Source organism: Lepidochelys kempii, chromosome 10, assembly GCF_965140285.1.
Source record: "Lepidochelys kempii isolate rLepKem1 chromosome 10, rLepKem1.hap1, whole genome shotgun sequence".
In the NCBI taxonomy this organism is placed as follows: Eukaryota; Metazoa; Chordata; order Testudines; family Cheloniidae; genus Lepidochelys; species Lepidochelys kempii.
Genome location: NC_136389.1, coordinates 79,524,681 through 79,546,659, shown reverse-complemented (window position 1 = coordinate 79,546,659; position 21,979 = coordinate 79,524,681). Strand labels below are relative to the sequence as shown.

Below are 21,979 nucleotides of genomic sequence, written 5' to 3'. Positions count from 1 at the left end.
CCAGTGCATCTCAGTTGAGAGTGCTGTCCAGAGTGGTCACAGTGGAGCACTCTGGGATAGCTCCCGGAGGCCAATACCATCGAATTGTGTCCACAGTACCCCAAATTCGACCCGGCAAGGCCGATTTAAGCGCTAATCCACTTGTCAGGGGTGGAGTAAGGAAATAGATTTTAAGAGCCCTTTAAGTCGAAAAAAAGGGCTTCATCGTGTGGACGGGTGCAGGTTTACATCGATTTAACGCTGCCAAATTCGACCTAAAGTCCTAGTGTAGACCAGGGCTATGTCTTAACAGGTTTCAAACAATATTTTTTTCATCTTTGTAGAAATGTGTTATGCCAGTGTTAGTGGTTTTTGTAAGAGCCTTTGTGATATGTTATTCAGGCACCCAGCATTCTGTGCATCAATAATGCCTCATAAATAAATGGAAATGATATAACCATACATAAACACTTTATAGCAGAGAACATATATGCTCTCTCTCTCTGATTTTATAGGTGTGTGTTTCTGTGGGTGTCTGTGTGTACACACACACACACACGGTGTGGAAGGCCATTGTTCCTGTGGCCTTAGTAACTATGGAATTGAAGTGACAATGGGAAACACGTTCTCAGCTCAGAGAGAACACAGTTTGTTTGGAATTCCTCCTTTTATGCCCACTTTCTGTGTAACTTCACACAGATTCTCCTGGGCTGAGTAACAGGGATACACAAGAACTCTCCCCCTCCCCACCAGCCTTCCTAGCTACACACGCCTTTGGAGCAGTGTTCTTAGTTCCTGTCCCTGCTGAGTCTTTCCTCCAAGGGACTAGCTCCCCATTCTCTATCCTTCCTAGCTGGGTCCTGCTCTCTGCAGGCTGGCCCTCCCCCAGCCCCTCTGTATGGGTGCTAAGGAGAATCGCTGTAGAGCGGCTCAGGCAGCTGCCTTGCCCCTTTCAGTCTCTCATTGAGCTCAGGCTGATGTTCCTGTCTCCCAGCATGCCTGGTTCTTGATCACATGCTCCCATCCCTGTGCTTGCTCATTCCCTCTACCTTGGGAGGCAGGCAAGAGTGAGCCCCAGCCCTCTTAAAGGGCCAGCATACCCTGTGATTCAGACAAGGTATGGGGCAACTATTAAGGTAAGGGAGAGTGTGCGGACCTCATTGGTAAAGATGTGTCAGGCTTGATTCTCTTCTCCTTATGCCATTGTAAATTAAGAGTAATTCCCTTGAGGTCAAGGGAGTTACACTAGTGTAAGTGAGAGGATAATGAGGTCCCACCAAGGGAAGGTGATATGGAGAAGATGGGGTGGAAGGAGGACACTTCATGGACATGAAAAGAGAGAGGAGTGAAGGAGAAGAATGTAACAGCAGAAGGGGTGGTGTGAGGCTATAGAAAGTCTCAAAGTTGATAAACATTTAAAGAAAAAATTAAGGCACCCTGGTTATCTGGGAAAAGGAGGTAGAATGACTTGCTATTTCTGTAGAATGACAAGAGAAACACTTTTCTGCATACTCCAGGCTGTAGGCAGGAAATACAACAATCGAAGGACACAACAGGCGGGATCAAGGTTAAACAATGCTCACGCGTGTATTTGGGTTAGCAGCGCTCCAGTGCAGGGGGGGGGGGGGGTTGTGGGAAGCAAACATGAAAGAGTCACAGATACAGTCAAATGTGAATTCACTTTCAAAGTCAAATATCCAAGCATATATTTCTTCGGTTTAGTTGCTTAGTTCTAGGTAGCCCTTTAAATGGAGAGTTCCCAAAGACAGGCTGGTGCAAATTGGCATAGTTCCATCAAAGTCAATGGAGTCTGTGTATTGCTTTTGAGGCTTTATGTAACCTTCTCCCTGCTACACTTCTGCTTTAATATCTCTCTGCTCCCCACCTCATTCTTGAGTCTTCTCCCGCTTTCCTCTCCCTCTGTCTTCACTGCTCTTCAGTGGTGTTATGCTGATTTGCTCTAGTGAAGGATCTATACTGAATAAGACAATTACTGGATTATAATGCATGCCATGTGATTATTGAGAAATCATCGTAAGTGATAATTGCCACCAATGCAATCAATTCACGTTTATTATGGGCTTGTCAATCCTCAGTAAGTAACTGAGTTAGTCCAGTCTGTGTCAGTTCCCATTTTTTGCTCCCCTTGCATGAATAATGGTTGTATATGAATCTTCGAATTACAGTTTAATGCAAAGAAGTTTTAAGCTATATTGTTGGCTCTGGCAGCCAGAGCTGCTGTGGTGTTTGTGGCTTGTGGGGCTGACACTCTGCTGCGGGAGGTGCAGCATGTCCGTCCTTCAGCATCCGTGTAGTGCTATCCGGTGCGGAGCAAGGCCGTGATCCATTTGGCATGGGTGGTGCTGCTGATGGTTCTTACCGTGGCCCACATGTTGCAGTCCAAGGCCTAGGTTGCTCGGCCCATAGTCATGCTGATAAGCACCTACTTGCACGAGTAGTTGCATGAGGTGAGTGCAAGCAGCAGGATTCTGGATGTCCCTATGTGGACAAGCTCCCTTGCATCACTGCCTCCTTGCATGCTTGTGTGTGAGGCACTTACCCTTAGTGGGCACGGTGAAACTCCAGAAGATGGCAAACGTTTTCACCCCAAAAAGGAATTGTGACTGTGATGGATAGTCTGGGAGCGTGGAGACATCTTGAAATCCATAAGGTTGAAAAGCAAGAGGGCGTGTGAAATGAAATACATGTTTTAAATTAAAGTTGTTTTCTTAACCACTCCTTTCCGTCCCTCTCTAATGGAATTATTTTCCTCTGCTCTGATGTAGTTTTAGAGCGGGGAGGTGGGAGTGGGGGAGGAGGGGCAGGGAGGAGAGAGAGAAATAGCAAGTAAATCCAGTTAACCTTTAAAAAGCACTCCTAGTGCACATACAAAATCTGAGCTAGCATCTTTTTCACTTTCTCCTATTGTAGTCTCCTCCAGCTGTGACCCTCCCTGACTGGTTCCTTGTTCTTTGTCATACAATAGCTTCCCTGATGTTTAGAGCTATCAGAAGTAGGGGGACAAATCTCAAACAGATTCCCTTGTTGATTCAGAAGAAGAGCTACGGGTAACCTGGGTCAATTTTTTTTTCTTCCCATTTTTGGCTGCCTTATACCTTTTTAAACTCTAACTGAAAATGAATCAATATCACTACAAGGACATTTGACGAGCATATAAAACAGAAGAAAAGTGACATACGACAGTGCCATATCTGATAAAACAGGGTCATCAATAGGACCCTCAGTGAACTTTCATGTGTTTACTTAGTCTTCGTATACATCCGATGAAGTGAGCTGTAGCTCACAGAAGCTTACGCTCAAATAAATTGGTTAGTCTCTAAGGTGCCGCAAGTCCTCCTGTTCTTTTTGCGGATACAGACTAACACGGCTGCTACTCTGAAACTTGTAAGCTCTGTTATTCTAATGGCAACAGAGAACCATTCAGAAAGCTGGTGTGGAACAATCTTTCAGATTTCCCAAGATAATTTAATAACCTATATATGCCACTCTCCACTTCCACCTTAAATGGTGAACACAGAAATCATATACAGTGTTTCCCCTTTACATTACCATTAGGAACTTGCGTGTGAGGAATGATTCTTTTGTCTTATCACTTCCTCTGAATTCCTTACCACAGATCCTGCTGATATTAAGCTTGCTGGGAAGCAGTGACGCCAGATGAGCCTGTCACTTCAAGTATTAAGTCCAAATGGTTCCATACAGTGACATTAGTTATGCTGTGCAATATACTGCATGATGTCTTATGAAAACCACCAGGCTCCTATACAGCTTAATGCAAATAGATTGTATTTTAATTATTAAACAGGCCTTCAAAATGTGTGTGGAACTTAGCAAGTAACCATGGAGGGTGAAATTGTGTCTTAAAAAAAAGTCTGTGATTTAGGAGATGAAGTCCCATTTTCAAAAGTGACTTAGGGACAGATTTGCAGAAGTATTTAGGTGCCTAAAGATGCTTAGTGGGATTTCCAAAAGTGTCTTGGCACTGAACTCCCATTGAAATCAAGGAGCACTAAATTCACTTAAAATCTCAGCAACAAGAATTAAAGATGAGCATAGATAAAGGAAATGTTGACTGCAGGGAGTTTGGATCTGATCTCACTAACTGCTGAAGCCAACAAAAGTTTGCCCTTGGATCGGATTCTGCCTCCCTTCCCCCGTGACTAGTGAGCTCTCAGCATAAGTGACAGAGGTAGAATCTGGCTCAGAAACTTCACTGGGAGCAGGAGCACGTCTCTTGTCTTTATACAGGACTGTAAAGAACCAAACCTACTTTTGCAATAAGAAAAGGAGTACTTGTGGCACCTTAGAGACTAACCAATTTATTAGAGCATAAGCTTTCGTGAGCTACAGCTCACTCTCTCAGATGCATATTGTGGAAACTGCAGCAGGCTTTATATATACACAGAGAATATGAGACTAACCAATTTATTAGAGCATAAGCTTTCGTGAGCTACAGCTCACTTCCTCAGATGCATATCGTGGAAACTGCAGCAGGCTTTATATATACACAGAGAATATGAAACAATACCTACTCCCACCCCACTGTCCTGCTGGTAATAGCTTATCTAAAGTGATCATCAGGTGGGCCATTTCCAGCACAAATCCAGGTTTTCTCACCCTCCACCCCCCCACACAAATTCACTCTCCTGCTGGTGATAGCCCATCCAAAGTGACAACTCTTTACACAATGTGCATGACAATCAAGTTGGGCTATTTCCTGCACAAATCCAGGTTTTCTCACATCCCCCCCATCCCCATACACACACAAACTCACTCTCCTGCTGGTAATAGCTCATCCAAACTGACCACTCTTCAAGTTAAAATCCAAGTTAAACCAGAACATCTGGGGGAGGGCGGGGTAGGAAAAAACAAGAGGAAACAGGCTACCTTGCATAATGACTTAGCCACTCCAAGTCTCTATTTAAGCCTAAATTAATAGTATCCAATTTGCAAATGAATTCCAATTCAGCAGTTTCTCGCTGGAGTCTGGATTTGAAGTTTTTTTGTTTTAAGATAGCGACCTTCATGTCTGTGATTGCGTGACCAGAGAGATTGAAGTGTTCTCCGACTGGTTTATGAATGTTATAATTCTTGACATCTGATTTGTGTCCATTTATTCTTTTATGTAGAGACTGTCCAGTTTGACCAATGTACATGGCAGAGGGGCATTGCTGGCACATGATGGCATATATCACATTGGTGGATGTGCAGGTGAACGAGCCTCTGATAGTGTGGTTGATGTTATTAGGCCCTGTGATGGTGTCCCCTGAATAGATATGTGGGCACAATTGGCAACGGGCTTTGTTGCAAGGATAAGTTCCTGGGTTAGTGGTTCCTGGGTTAGTGGTTAGGCTGTTGTGTGGTATGTGGTTGTTGGTGAGTATTTGCTTCAGGTTGCGGGGCTGTCTGTAGGCAAGGACTGGCCTGTCTCCCAAGATTTGTGAGAGTGTTGGGTCATGGAAAAGAAGCCCTTGAGGAATTCCACCATGATTTCAACAATTTCCATCCCACCACCAACCTCAGCCTGGTCCAGTCCACACAAGAGATCCACTTCCTGGACACTACAGTGCTAATAAACAATGGTCACATAAACACCACCCTATACCGGAAACCTACTGACCGCTATTCCTACCTGCATGCCTCCAGCTTTCACCCTGACCACACCACACGATCCATCGTCTACAGCCAAGCTCTGCGATACAACCGCATTTGCTCCAACCCCTCAGACAGAGACAAACACCTACAAGATCTCTGTCAAGCTTTCTTACAACTACAATACCCACCTGCAGAAGTAAAGAAACAGATTGATAGAGCCAGAAGAGTTCCCAGAAGTTACCTACTACAGGACAGGCCTAACAAAGAAAATAACAGAACGCCACTAGCCGTCACCTTCAGCCCCCAACTAAAACCCCTCCAACGCATTATTAAGGATCTACAACCTATCCTAAAGGATGACCCAACACTCTCACAAATCTTGGGAGACAGGCCAGTCCTTGCCTACAGACAGCCCCGCAACCTGAAGCAAATACTCACCAACAACCACATACCACACAACAGCCTAACCACTAACCCAGGAACCCAGGAACCACTAACCCAGGAACTTATCCTTGCAACAAAGCCCGTTGCCAATTGTGCCCACATATCTATTCAGGGGACACCATCACAGGGCCTAATAACATCAACCACACTATCAGAGGCTCGTTCACCTGCACATCCACCAATGTGATATATGCCATCATGTGCCAGCAATGCCCCTCTGCCATGTACATTGGTCAAACTGGACAGTCTCTACATAAAAGAATAAATGGACACAAATCAGATGTCAAGAATTATAACATTCATAAACCAGTCGGAGAACACTTCAATCTCTCTGGTCACGCAATCACAGACATGAAGGTCGCTATCTTAAAACAAAAAAACTTCAAATCCAGACTCCAGCGAGAAACTGCTGAATTGGAATTCATTTGCAAATTGGATACTATTAATTTAGGCTTAAATAGAGACTTGGAGTGGCTAAGTCATTATGCAAGGTAGCCTGTTTCCTCTTGTTTTTTCCTACCCCGCCCTCCCCCAGATGTTCTGGTTTAACTTGGATTTTAACTTGAAGAGTGGTCAGTTTGGATGAGCTATTACCAGCAGGAGAGTGAGTTTGTGTGTGTATGGGGGTGGGGGGGATGTGAGAACCTGGATTTGTGCAGGAAATAGCCCAACTTGATTGTCATGCACATTGTGTAAAGAGTTGTCACTTTGGATGGGCTATCACCAGCAGGAGAGTGAATTTGTGTGGGGGGGTGGAGGGTGAGAAAACCTGGATTTGTGCTGGAAATGGCCCACCTGATGATCACTTTAGATAAGCTATTACCAGCAGGACAGTGGGGTGGGAGTAGGTATTGTTTCATATTCTCTGTGTATATATAAAGCCTGCTGCAGTTTCCACGATATGCATCTGAGGAAGTGAGCTGTAGCTCACGAAAGCTTATGCTCTAATAAATTGGTTAGTCTCTAAGGTGCCACAAGTCCTCCTTTTCTTTTTGTCAATACAGACTAACACGGCTGTTACTCTGAAACCTGTACTTTTGCAATATGAGCCTGATGTTTTCAAAGGTGCTGAGTACTTGCAGCAGCTCCTGTTGACTTCTCCGGGAATTGTGGGTGCTCAGCATCTATGAGAGCAAACCCCCAAAACAACAATATGTGCTGGTGGGGAGAGTGAAACTAACTGGCCCACTGCTGCTTGCAATGGTGCTCTTGGTGGCCATGCTAGCTTTCAGTGTATTCATATAGTGCTGTAAGTTCTGTGCGTTCAGCATTCATCACTTTGGCCCTGTGGAAGGTAATGGAGCAAAGGAGTAGGAAACTTTAGTAACAAAAAGTAAACTTAAAAATGTGTGATGGGTTGAAATGGCCAGAGGAAGTGACTTCAGGGCACATGTCATTTGTAGGTTTTTAGGGGGAGCCATTTATGAAATTGGTGCTCAGTCGTTTCTGGTTCCCTGCTTGTTTTCAGTCAGGGAACAGGGTGAAATGGGCTAATTGCTCGGAAAGCAGAGCTCTGAAAATCCACATATCTCCATAGCCCATTTTTGTGGCCTGTGGATGGAGGCGGACCCAGATTTTATATCTAAAGCCCTGCAAATCTGCCGATCGCTGCTTTATACCCGTGGAGCACTCCTGTGGATCGTAGATTGGATGCGAATACACATTTTGTATCCACACTGGGCTCTATTGAAAAGCGCCTGTTAGCAATTCTGAACTGAGTGCTGTGTAAAAGAACCCATAAGACATCAAAACAGATGTCCGGTTCTCCTCTCCCCCGTGTGGTTTTACTGTATCTGTAATCAAGATCCACCTAGAGCTAGATCACCATGGAGAAATCTATATTTGCTGCAGGGCCAGGCCTGGTATAAACTCCTCTCTGGACTGCATACAGAGACACTGCCAATGCTTTCCTCTTACAGACTTTTTTCTGTAAGACTGTAGCATTTCACTTTAAATGCACATGTGGTTGTGTCTTGGGACTATACACACTCTGGGGGTTTGGCAGCCAAGGGTTAATGAAGCAATGGTCTGTTCAATCAGAGCTGAATGGCAGCCCCACACAGCAGCTGTGAGGATAAGAGGGCAGGGTGGTGGCCAGAGAGACTGAGAAGGGATTTTTGCAGCAGACTGAGAAGCTTCCAGAAAATCCAACACTCCAGAGGCTGGGGGAGCCTACAGAACAGGAGAGGTAGGCAGGAGCTTAGGGAGCAGCAAGGGACTGCGAAAGGCTGGCTCTGGCTGCGCCAAACGAGGGTCCTGAGCTGGAACCCAATGGAGAGGGCTGGAAACCCATCCCCTACCCACTCCAGCCAGGGGCTTTTGGAGGAAAGGGTCTTAAAGGCAGGAGACCGAGGGCTGATTAGCCCCCACTAGAGCCACGGCTTCTGGCTCCCCACTATCCTAAAGGGAAAGGAGACTACTGAGGTTCTGGCCAGGAGGGCTCTGGTCACAACAAGGTCTTGACAAATGCAAAACGGGGTGTGGTGTTATAAAGGGGGATGGCAGCAGGTTGGTGTACCCCCTGTCTTGCCACAAAAGGGGAGCTAACAGACAAGGCCCCCATATTACAGGTTGGTTATATTGTGGTACATGCAATCCCCTTAATAAATATTTCTTAAAGTCCTCCAGGGAGATTCTGCTTGAAACTTGGAGCATTAGTGATATCATTGGGGAAAAAAAAAATAAAATTGGGGTTGGAAGGTTAAATTTCTCTCAATCTCAGTATTTCAACCATTGATATTTTCACTTTCTAAACCTCACTTTCTTGGATACAGTGGGTAAAGAGACACTGTCAACCTATTTATGCCCAAAGTTTACTGTGCTTTAAAAATACAAATCCCATGTAACATCCCTGATGAATATTACGATTATTTATTTGTATTACTGGAGCACCTAGCAGCCCTGGTCATAGATCAGAACCCCATTATGCTCGGCACTGGACAAACAGAACAAACAGATGGTTTCATGCCCACAATCCAAATTCATAGACTTGGCAAAATCCTGAGGTCTTTACTGCCTCAGTAAGGAATCAGAAACTACCCCAATACCTAGGGAGATGCACATCATGTATGCAGTCTTGAAAAAAGACTCAAGTTTTTTTTAAAAGCAGACCAGCTATCTTCTGCAGCATCTTTGTACAAATACTGTACATAAATAGGCAAAAGTCTGCTCTCAGTTTCCATACAGTAACCAGTGGAAGAACTGCTCTGAAGTTAGAAGAGTTATTGGCAAAACACTGGTGCAAGAAGGATCGGAAACTGTCTGTCCACATTCACAGGTTTCAGATTTTTGGGGGTCTTTTGCAACCTAAATCTAGCCACTTCCACACTCCTTTTAAAAACAATGTATAAAAGTTACCTTTATGTAAATACTACATAAGATTTACCTCCCTTTCAAGGGGGCCAACACAGGTTGACCAGAATCTCAGTAACTTCTGACAATATATGTAGAGGGAAAAGAAGTCTCTGTCTCCAAAGGCTTTTTTCTGGTTTGGAGTGAGTGCATGGATTATGGGTCATGAATCAGACCACAAATCTGACTCTTGCAATAGTAAATGGTTTCCCTTAACAATTAATTACAAAGGCAAGACAATGGGCCTGAGTCTGCCCTCATTGCACTTGCGCAACCAAGGGTCATCAGTGGAGTCACAGAAGTATTATGTTGATGGCCTGAGATCAGAATCATCCCCAGTAGTTGTACAGTAACATATGTCCTGGATCTCTATTTCAGCTCAATTCCCTAAATAACTTTGAAATGTAGCTAGTATTTTGCCACAGTTTCTTTTAAAGGTGAGACTATTGTATTCATATAAATATTGCATCCCCACTAAGGTTAGTCTAGCTCTCTGAAAACACTGTAGCATGATCTTCAAACAAATTGCCCCTCTGTCCCTGATCTCATCGGTATGACCTCCATTTGCAGTGTGTGGACTCATCTGAAATGAAATCTGATTTTGGCCCTGTAGGACACATGTTGTGTAATTGCCCAGCTTCAGTAACAGCTGTAACTTTAGCAGTTTGGCCACATTCACCTATTTTTGGTGGGGGGTGGGGCGGTGAGAGGGAAGGATTTTGTTAGGTTTGTTTGATGGAAGTTGGAATATGACCGAACAAGGATCTCGTTTGAAAAATCAATACTTTCCTCGGTGCACTACAGGACTAAAAGTCATCTAGGGAAATCTGTGGAATTCTATTTTATAGGTCTTGTGTTGTCGTGCAAAGTATGCAAGAAGCATAGCGTGGTCAGGCGTTCTCAATTTGTCTACTTTTGATCTTTTTTTTTGTTGTAGTAATAACATTTTTGTGTACCCATTCTCGCTCTCACACACAATACACACATTCTGCCTATGAAAATCAATCGGCAGTGCAGCGATGTCACTTACGGACAGAAAATATGATTTTCATGGGAAGAGGGCCATAATTCATGGCAAGCCAGCAATCAGGGAATTATGGACATGTGACAGTGTTTTGGGATACAAAAAATACATTTCACCGGGGCTAGGTTGAATGATAGATTGAATTTGTGCCACAGGGGAATTCACTTAATATCCTGGGTTCGTAACTTTTAGCAAAATGTGCAAGCAGTGCAATTCTGAAGTGATTTCTAGATTCCCCAAGGCTGCATAGCTTTGAGACTGCATTTGAACATTTAGGGCCAAGTTCTGCCTATGTCCCTGTCACCATGGCTCCAATTGCACATCTAAGGGCAGAAATTGGCCCTTGTAATTGATGTTATAATTGCTTTTTGATAGTAGCCCATTTACTCTGGCATTGTCTTACATGCTTCCTTTATCACAATTTAAATCAGACAGGCACAAGACCAGTGTCGGAATGTAGAACGTCTCAGCGTTATTTCAGTAATCGGAATAAACCAGGGCTGATCATAAATCAGAGCAGGGTGTTGGAAAATAACCGAGCTGAACTGGCTAGTGCGAGGCCCTGCTGTCTAGGAATGGAATCTCCCTTTAGCTGCAGGGTTCTGTGTGGCCCTGCCCGTACACGATAGAAGTACTTACCTGACCGTCTAGAAATCGGCTCCTGCTTCATCTGAAGGCCTTTGTATGCTCCTACCTCTGTATGTGATGGAAGTGCTCACTTCTCTCTGACATCCCATTTTTAGCCACAGGAGGGATGTTGTGTGTGTTGGATATATTACCACTTCTAGCTGTGTTCTTGGCAGCTGGGACTCCTCTCCCACTCAAAGCCATCCCCTGGGCCACCTCTGCTCGCAGGGCTCCGCCCTCACTTAAAACTGCCCTCCCCAACTAAGCCCTTGAAGGAAGGCACCAGTCTGGACACCACCTGCTCTCCCCCAGGAGTCAGTTCTTGCAGGCACAGCAGCCCCTGCTTGCTCAGGGTGTGAGGGTGGTTTCGCCGTGCCTGTGCCTGTGTGAGTGAATCAAGTTCAACCTGTGCAGATTATATCAGGGAGATACATGGTGCAGATCATGCTGCTTGTTGGGGACACCTTCCCTTCCTCCATCAGGTGCTGCTGCTTCTCCATGTCCTGGCAAGATGCCCCAGAAACTCCTTAGCTAGGTAGCAGCTCCTCTTGCTCTTCCTAATTCAGATTCCATAGCCTGGTGAGATCTTACTTCAGCTCAGGAGGAGGGAGAGTTGCATTTCCCCCAATCCTAGGAGCGTGGGCAGCTCTCCTGCTTTTAGCAGAGCAGGAAGAGTTGCTTTCCCCTCTGGACCTCATTCAGGCAATACTCCTATTGACGTCAGAGTTTTGCTGGAGTGAGGCCAGCAGGATCAAATCCTTCAAAATCAATAATTTGCAGCAGACAGCACAAGTGAGAAGTGTTAAATATTTCTATATTGCTCAGAAAATACAATTCGTTACCTCACAACAGCTACACATCCAATACCATTCATAGGTAAAATCACATTAACAATACAGATACTAAGGATCAGTTTCCAAAAGAAAATCAGTGACTGGAAGAGTGTCTTGTTGGTGAATTTAAAAGAAAGAAAAAAGTTTTCCTAGGTCAGGTGCTGTGCTCAGCTGATTCCACCTGTTTTAACCTCATTAGCAAGTTTAACAAGTGTTATTCCTTGCCAAGTGCACTAATGGTTGTTTTAAACCTCACGGTTGGGGGTGGAAAATCATTTATCAGAAACTGTTAAATGCTGAGAATAATCCCCAAGAATATTATTGTACTATACCATCGATTAGCAGAATTGATTGAAGCCATGCAGCTTTCACCTGAACATAGTATGGGGAAACGATTGTTTTTAGCTGGAGCAGCAGCAGCAGGGACTTTATAAAACCAATTGCTGACTTTTACTGATGCACAGTTATTAATATTTAAGCCATTTTGAAAGAGTCTTTGCAGGCCCAACCTTACTTGCCTTGAGGACAGAGGGAAAAGATTGGGCCCTAAAAGTGGCAGGGTCTTTGTGGGCCTAATACTCATAGGCTGTTATACAAAGAAAGTAGTACGAGTTTGCCTTCTTAACACAATGGTCTGAGATAGCCCTCTCCCAAGTTAAAGCCAGGGAGTGAGCTTAAGCTCTGTGATGATTTCTTGCAGAGGGTGAAATCCTGGTCGATTGACGCCAATGGCAAAACTCCCACTGACTTGATAGGGCCAGGATTTCACCCAGAGTCTCATGTCATTGAGGGGCAAATTTACTTCCTTATTCCACAGAGCAGGTTGTGGGGCCTGTGATGCTCCTGACACTGACACGAGTATGAATACCAACCTCAGGGTAACTTGTGGCACCTTAGAGACTAACCGATTTATTTGAGCATGAGCTTTCGTGAGCTACAGCTCACTTCATCGGATGAAGCTGTGGCTCACGAAAGCTCATGCTCAAATAAATTGGTTAGTCTCTAAGGTGCCACAAGTCGTCCTTTTCTTTTTGTGGATACAGACTAACACGGCTGCTACTCTGAAACATCAGGGTTAAAAACCAGGGCCCAAACCCCAAATTGGCTGTGAGTTGTAAATTTAGATTTCACCAACCAACTTCACCAAGTGCAAATCCTCAGGCACTTTGACAGCCTTAACACGGAGTCACGGACTGTCCCGGTGGGTACTCCCATCTGTCTTGCCACCGGGGAGAGCGTATTTCTGTGCTAAATGGCCCCTTATGCCAAGAATCACAGCAATATTCAGGTTAGTCCTGGTCCCAAAGGGCCGGTCACTTACGCCAGGTCAATTTTAGTGTGAGACCTACAGCACAATGCTTGCAGCCAATCCTGTAGTAATCTATATGAAGGTTTATTACATAGGAAAAGGAAATTAGAGAGTTATTTACAAGGCCTAAAGCAAATGAACATAAACACACAAATAAGTCATAGTCAGGTTTCAAAAAATAATATAGGGTTCCCTATTCAGCAAGCTCTACTTGTCCTTTAGAGCTGTCCCCAGCTGGGGATCTCTTAATTATGTCTTGAAACTCCTCCTAAGTTCAGGCAGCATAGAGATCCTCAGTTCCTTTTGGTTGGGGTTTTTATCCCTCTCCTGCCATGTGCTCTGAGCTACAAACTTAGCTGATGGGAAGAGTCCACCTGGACTCATCTTCATGGGGAAGAGAGCAGAACAGCAATAGGAACCATTTAGTCCTTTTGTTGGGCGTTTGTCGGTCCAGATGTAAGGAGTTGCCAGTTGTAAGATTCAACCACAGCCCAATTGGTATCGATGGGTCTCCTCTTTCTGGAGGGTCTTAACAATTTCTGTAGAAGAGCAGCTCTTCGCACTAAGTAATGTTCCTCTCCTGTATGGCGATTCATTGGTCACAGAGGCTCTCAGTACAACCGCTCAAATATAACAACAGGATATGGAATACCGATATTACAAGTAAGATGAATAAATACAGCAACTCACAAGAATTTAATAGAGCTTAAACACTAAATGCAGTCTCGTCATTTGAATGCCTATTTTATCAATTCTAACACATGAATGAGCCAGACAGATCCTAGCTATGTGTCTGTCAGTGTCCAGTTGAAATGTGGTGATGTTGGCAGGCCCGGTGCCAGCTCATGCCAGCGTCACAGGGCCTGCCTCCCCAACTCCTATGTATCCCTGGAAGCAAGGGCCATCCATATGGAGTCTGTGGGTCCTAGACCCTGACTGCATGGGTCTCAAGACTCCCCCTTAAATATGACTGTTCTTAGCACTCTTGAAACTGGACATTAATATGTCTTCACTGCAGAGTTAGCTTGGGCTCTTACTTAGGTGTTCTCCTAACCCCCACTCTGGTCCACAGAAAACCCTCTCACCTGAGTTTGGTGGTTCATTAAACCCGGGCTAGCTGGCGTGGCTGATGGGGTAGGCTTGAGCTTGAATGCTGCTTTCACATGGGCTGGTAACTTGCCCACTTTGCAGTGAGGACACTGGCTAAATCACTCAAGTGCTGATAGTCCTCTAGTGCCCAGGACAGACAGGTTCTCCCACAATTTACTGGCAAAGAATCCTAAAGCGACTCAACTTCCTGCAGCACAAAAAACCAGGGGATGTGCCCCTGGAAGTCCTAGCAACACACGGAGAGCAGGGTACAAATGGGGAGATAATAATTCAGGTAAGGCTTTGCAGTGTGGCTGCTCACTCCCAGGCAAGGCTAACCCAGGTTCTCAGACCTGGGTGCTGCTCACTCACGTTAACTTTGCAGTGAGGACATGCTTTGAGTAGCAGAGACGACCACCTGTAGCATGGTGCCATGCAAGATAAGTACACTGTGCTTATTCCAAAGCTCCACAGCCAGGAGAACTGGACGATCTTTCAGGTTATCAGACAAAACACTAAATTTTTCTAATCAACTATTTAATATCTGGAGCCCAACATTACTAGAGCAATTAAAAATAAAGACTAAAGTCAGAGAAAGCTGAATAATAATGTAAAGTCTGGGAAGAATTTAATTTGTAGGTCTATTTCACTGAGGAATGACCTTATATGTGGAGTGAATCAGTGTTTGTAATTATAGAGTGAATAAGTGATAAGCATCAAATGAATTGTTTCAGAACTCCCTTTGTTGACTTTATTCCATGATAAGGAGCAGTTGCTGTGTGACCTTGAATATGGTGAAATAACTCATGCTAAACGCATTGATACAAAGTTGGCGTTTTGGCAGGACTTTGATGTAGGTCATTTTATTACCAGGCTGAATCAAACTACAAACTGATCTCATACTCATGCCAAGAATGCTAATAATAAACTGATCAATGAGGTGCTGGATTGTTCAAGAGAAGGTGATCGGGGGAAAATGCAGACATAAAATCACTGGAATTCCAAGGGTTGAAGTGTCAGCCTTTATGCTGGGAGGGATTATATTACTTGCATTAGTGCACGTTTTCTTCATTCCGGAGTGTTCTAGCTGTGTGTCGAACAGGACGGTGTCAGAACATACGCACTCATCATTATTTTTCTTGACCTTTCTGTGCAAGTGATTTTTATAGTTCCATTAACTAGTAGGATCGTTTGCAAACCACTGTACAAAGTTTATTATGAAGAATGCCCTGGGGCCCATTGTATCTTATAATGTGGAATGTTAATAGAATGAAAAATTAAATTAAACTCTAAAAATTATAGCAAGACAAGACTTCTCATTTTATATGGGAGAATTTGAAATTTTTACTTGGTAATATTTCGGAGTAATGCCCTATTCTGATCTTTTATATAGATGCTATAGATCTGATTCAGATCAAAGACAATAACAGCATTCCTGATTATACCCAACCTAGAATAAATTGGCTTATGTCAAACTTCCACTTAAGGCAGGGGCTTTCTGTACCTTTTACACACACAGCCAGTCAGAAGTAATTCCACTGATTTTAAATGGCTTTACTCCAGTAAGGTTAGAATTGGGGCTCTGCCCTATTCATTTAACAAGTTCTGTTCTGTCTTGGGCAGGCCCTTGTGTAAAAAGACACCATTAGGTCAAACCAACTCAGAAAGTTGGTGGCCTCCAAAAGGGAAAGGTAGGGACTAGTTTGGGGGGTAGGGAATATATATGAGTAGAGCCCTGCAAACCTGCGGATATCTGCTTTATATCCATGGAATCAGATGCGGATATCCATGGACCATGTTGGCGGAATGCGGATTGGAAACAGATACAAATTTTGTAACCACCGGGGGCTCTAGGCATGAGTCTCAGTGAAATTTTTGTTTTCATTTCTCTTGGACTTCCAACAAAGGCTAAGATGTGCATAACTTTACCAACTAGTGGGATGGTGTGTTCACCGATGGAAAAAGCAGATTTTGCCCATTGTGTTTTCATGTCAGATTTTTTTTTTTTGGTCATAGTGAAAAACGTATCTCTCACATTTCACAGTATGGTGAAAATAAGACTTTTTGTGCAGCTCTTATGCAGGAAGCAAGCTTCTTTTGTGCTGTGTAACAGTAGACATCTATTTAAGGGCTGTAATGTATCACTTTCTCTACCTAGCAGACATGTCTTTGAGGCATAAGATACGCTACAATATGCTTCTATGTCTGTTGCCATTTAAGCTTAAATAATAGACCGGTAACACACTGAAAATGCCAGTCAGTTTCACAAACTGCTTAGGTGACAGAAATCCTTATGTGGGAGGGAACAGAAATGTCTCCTGGTCAGCCTTCTGCCTCACAAGGTATGCTTTAGCCGGGAGCTAAAATAATTACCTAGTTAAAAAAAGAAGAAGTGCTGCATAGTTTTATAGAAAGAAGATGACCTGATGTTTAAAATATAAATAAAGGGAACAGAAAGATCTTGGACTCTTTTGGTCTCGATTCTCTCCTGTATACCAGTGTAAATCAGGAGGGGGTGTCCCAAAGTCAAAGGACTAACATTGGTGTCAGTGAGAACAGAATCAGCTTCTGGGCTAGAACTAGGCATGGCATGTGCAAATGCTGTTCAAAGTACTCTATACAGCTCTTAATATGGACCTGTAACTCCACTGCTGGTCCATACTCGATCTCCTCCTGAGTGTAGATTACCAACTGTCCTGAAATGTCTTTGCTAAACTGTGTGGTGGCTCACATTTGTGTATGAATGAATCTCCATTTCTCTCTTGCCCTGGCATGGATTTGATCCCATGCTTATGGACCAGAAGAATGCATACCTGTCTTTGGAAACCTTTATGAAAATAAAATAAATGCGCAAAATAGAGTAGGACAATTAGAGCCTAGAGTATTAGTGATCAATATTTCATACTTCCTGCAATGCTGTCCAAACAAAAGATATGAAATATGAATGAATTACAGTTTTGACACACACACAACCCACAAAGGAAACAATCTGATAGAGAGAAATCCTGCAGTCCTTACAGTCAGGCAAAATTCCCATTGATGTTAATGCAGGATTTGAGTGGCTGAGGTCTATCAGCTTTGACCCATAGTTAAAATTATAGGAAAACCATTTACCAGTTGGAGCTGGAAAAACTCTTAGGGGTGAAATTTGAACAGTGTCCCTGATGAGCCAAACCCAGAATTTTCAGAGGAATGGCCACCTAAGGTTTAATACCAACTTGTGCTGAAAAATGGCTGTAGAGATCCTAGCTGGTATTCCAAACAAACTGGCAAATAAGAGAGCCCTGCTGTCAGTGTTTGAACACAGGCCTAATTTGTGGGGATCCTAGGTAGTGATCACAGAGTGATTTTCCCCCTGAAGCACCTGGCCTTGGCCACTGTCGGAAGACAGGATATTGGTCTGATCCAGCATGACCATTTTTATGTTCACATGATGGCTGTTCACTGGCTAATGTGAAAAGAGTTTGGTGATCACAGCGAGCGTCCCAAAAAGATACTTTCAGAATCAGCCCTCATAATGGCCTTGTTTTAAACTATGGACATTTTAGTTATGGAAAGCCTGATGCCTTTGAAAAAACAGGGGCACAACTGCAGCACTATGTGTAAAATTATTTCTTTTTCTCAGTCTATTTTGACAAATCTGTGGTGGATCTCAACACATATTAAGACAGAGTTCTTTTTTTTTTCCTTATGAGCTGTAACACTTTTGTCTGTGTTTTTAGAAGCTGGCATTCTCTAATTACAATCATTAAGGTCAATTTGGTAAAGGTTTTATTTATTATGAAGTAATAATTGCTACACGAAGTAATTACTAGTGTCAGGGTTTTTTTCATTACAAAAAGTCAGATTGGGATATGAGCTTTTTTTATGTCTATCAAGAGAGACCTATATGGTTACTTTCATAACCTAGTATTAATTAAAATCTGCAAGTAGTGTTTTTGTTTTAAAGAAAATATTGAGCTTTATGATGCAATTTAAGTGTTGTGCTTACCAACCATTTCACACATTTGACAATACTGTGTGGCGTTTCTCCTTCACAGCTCTCTGCACAGAGGAGTGTGTGCATGGAAGATGTGTATCTCCAGATACCTGTCATTGTGAACCAGGCTGGGGAGGCATTGACTGCTCCAGTGGTGAGTAGAGGCCCGGTAAAAAATATGGATATATTAAAGAAACACACTGTTTTTAAAAACAAGTCTGAATGAAATCTGTGGCTTAGGACACAATTACTTTAAATAGAAAATGAGAAACATCAGTTTGGTTATTTTGCAACAGTTAATTAATTTGGGGCATGACTCCTGCCCGGCTAATAAAGAGGTGATGACTTTAATTTTCTTTGTTCTTGTCTTTATAAAGCTTTATTAAATGCAGTGGAGAACATTTTTAAACTCGTATTTCCTGTTAGTCAAACATTAATGATAGATGCTCAGACAAGACTGTCTCTGAAGTGAAATTGCTTTACCTTGCGTTTTAGCCATGCCAAAGTCTTCATCAAAACACTTCCTGTGATGGACATAGATTCTGGATGAAATCCGGGACCTGTGGAAGCCAATGGGAGTTTTGCCATTGACTTCAATGGAGCCAAGATTTCACCCCCTGATTCTAAGCTTGCGTGCTTTGTCCTTTATCTGAAATGCAGGAACGGATGATGGTAGCTGGTGGGTGCTGTGCTCATTTTAGATATTTTCATTAGAAGATTGATTTATACTTTAGGGCTCAAGAGTCTTTCAGTTGGAGAAGTTGCATATGTCAGAGCTATTCTTAGTAAAAATAGGTTTCTGCCTGTGTGATTCGTTCATGCTAGAATGAAACTGCTAGTGTTATTTCCAGAGTAAACATTGGAGAGTTGTGCAACATAGGCTCCAGCCATTACTGGTGTAATGGAAATAAGTTTACATGAAGGCTCTTTGTGAAGCAGGCAAGTACATAAAGCTGCATCGTTCTAGAAAGATGTCACAGACTGAATGGACATTTCATTTAGGTTTTGGTTCCTCCCACCACTTTCCCAAATTGACTGGAAGTTGGAAAAAGACACATTCTTACCAAGCATCAAGATAATAGACAGGGTAACTGTAGAGAGAGACAGGTCAGAGATATTGACAGGCTCAAAGGGCCAAAGCAGTTAAATATCCCCCGGCATAAAAACATTTCCTGAGATTGTGCCATGTTGCCCGAAGCCAATGGAATGGAACTTTGGCTGGCTATGGACATCATGAGTGTTCTGTCTTCAGCTCTGGCAGTGTCTCTCCAACTGAAGGAGCAGAGGCAGTTGTGGGATAGAGAGAGTAGGAGGTTCATGAGGACGTAAGGATTCACTCTGTTTAGGGGATGGGAGGGCCTCTACGTCTTCTCTGCCAGGTAGGCCAGGGGAAAAAGCATCAGAAAGGCAGCATGAAATATTGAATAGCTATTTCTAGTAACATTTTTTAAAGTCCTTGGGAAAAAGAACTCCTTCAATTATGAAATATCGCCCAGAATCTCAAGAACGAACTTTACCCTTTGGTTATTTTAAAAAATAATGCTTTTGCCCCCAGTCATTCAGTATTTGTGCCATATATAGATAAGCACTTCACTCATGGATGTAGAGATGTCAAAATAACAAACCTGGAAGGGGAAAAAACCTTGTGATAAAGTACATACACAGAATGGAGCTTTTATTACTCTCTAATTATAAACAGTAAAGGATGAGATGTCAACATGGAGATGGGTCTCATGGCCTAAAACTGCCCAGTGCCTCTTATTAAATTGTACTAATCTTGCAAGCGAAGATAAAAGAAAAAAGGGTTTTTCCTGTATTGAATATTTAGCTTTTTAAGGTAATTAGGAATATTAAAGCACTGACAATGATTGAGATAGAAACATTATTCATAACTTTTATTTCCGCACTGGGCAGCGATCCAGTATATTTCATTTATGAGTTTTCAGCTGTGAAGAGAGGAGTGTTAGCCAATTCTTAAATTAAATATGCCCTGTTAACTTTTATAAATGATATCCCAGGATTAGTCTCAAAATTTAAGCTTTCATTTTATTAATAGAATTGCTGTAGTCACTGGACTGTAGTGTCCATTGTCTCTCATACCATTTGCAATATGTAGTGCAACAAACATTCTTGTCTACTGAAGGAGGTGGGGGTCTCTTGGTTTTGTCCTGATGCTGTATGGGAACATTTTTAACATCTTGAAAATGTTTCTGGGATGGGACAATGAGCGTAGCTCTGCTGGTATCTTTGTGGGCAAAGACAGTGGCCATTACGCCCTCAGCGCTGGATATCTTAACTGTTTTAGTGGGAGAGGGATTGCAGAGCAGATTACTTGAGTCACCGCCTACTTTCTGGGATGTGTAAACTGCTTCCTGGGCAGTCTTATTTGAAGACAAGATTTAGGGTTAGAACCTGTTCGGCACTGAGCACACTCCACTCCCATTTACTTCAGTAGGCGTTGAGGCCGCTCAACCTCTTGCAGGAGAAGTGACACCTCCTAGGCGTGGATCCTAGCACCTCCCCAAAAGGAAATGCTGCAATATGGGTGAAATTCACCCCTACACTGAGCACCAGCACAAGGCACCATTTAAAGTGCCGTTGCAATCCACAACATTGGACTGAAGTGGGACTTAGGTGGTGCATGGGCTTTCTGTTGGCTCTACACGTGGGTGAATTTCACTCTGCCAGGAAGGATTATGATTCGAGGTGCTAACACTGAGCACAAATCTATGATCTTTTTACTCATAGGTGAGACTCTCACATTAAATTGAGATCATTACTGCTAGCAGTGTCAGTTGACACTGACAGCTTCAGACTTTCACGCTGATAGCTCGTCTGGTAGGACAACCTTCAACTTACGATTCTCTGCAACTTCCCCATGACTGATCATATTGCATGTTAGAGTTCAACTGTTGCCAGGGTTAAAATAACTTTGGATGAATTGCTAAACAATTCCAACCTTCCCTCCCCCAAATCCTGTGCCATATTCAGCTCTGCATGCTTCTATACCTGTTTTACTGCATGCTGTTGTACATCTGTTGATGTCCGCAGGCCTAGCCTTGATTTCATGCTATAAACCTGCAATATATTACGGCTTGATTACCATAACAATAAAAAGGGAAGTGATGAGGTATTAACTAAAGAAACTGTTGAATAAAATGTTTTTCAAGGTCTTGATGATGCTAAAAGAGAATTTTCATTCATTAAAAGAAAAATCATTTTAAAAAATCACTCTTGCCCCCCCTCTTAAACTTGCTTTCTAAAGCCTGCTCATTTTGGCCATGGTACCTGCAATGTTTTTTTTCAGATGCAAAGGAAAACAGCAAATGCTCTATGTGAACTTTCCTGATCACCTGTTCAATTATTTCAAAGCAATTAACTTCAAACAGCATGACATAGCAGCTTGGAGTTCTGATAGGAAAGTGATTTGGTATTGCGGGCTTACCTGGCTTCACCATTCTGAATAACAGCCTTCCAGATTTGCGAGCATTTAGACCCTGATCCAGCCAAGTACTTAAGCACATCCTTAACTTTAAGCAGGTGAGTGACAATGGAACTGTTCATGGGCTTAAAGTTAAGCACATGCTTAAGTGTTGTGATGAATCAGGCCTTGAGGACCTGATCCAAAGCCCATTGAAGTCAGTGGCAAGACTCCTGTTGAATTGAACAGGCTTTGGATCAGGCCCTTATACAAGTAAGACTTTTCTTTTATTAAAATACTATAACTC

The 21,979-nt window shown here is 43.1% G+C and overlaps 1 protein-coding gene across 15 annotated transcripts in view; it reads left to right on the top strand.

The window, feature by feature from the left end:
* The window catches only part of MEGF11 (multiple EGF like domains 11), a 382,208-nt gene that overhangs the window by 120,206 nt on the left and 240,023 nt on the right, over positions 1-21,979 (top strand). For all 15 annotated transcript variants that reach the window (XR_012154103.1, XR_012154102.1, XM_073304382.2 and 12 more), the window contains exon 6: positions 18,313-18,405. Coding sequence is in view for 13 of the 15 variants with exons in the window: in XM_073304382.2 (XP_073160483.1) it covers positions 18,313-18,405 (93 nt within the window). In the remaining 2 variants the exon portion in view is untranslated. The remainder of the gene's footprint in view (positions 1-18,312; positions 18,406-21,979) is intronic.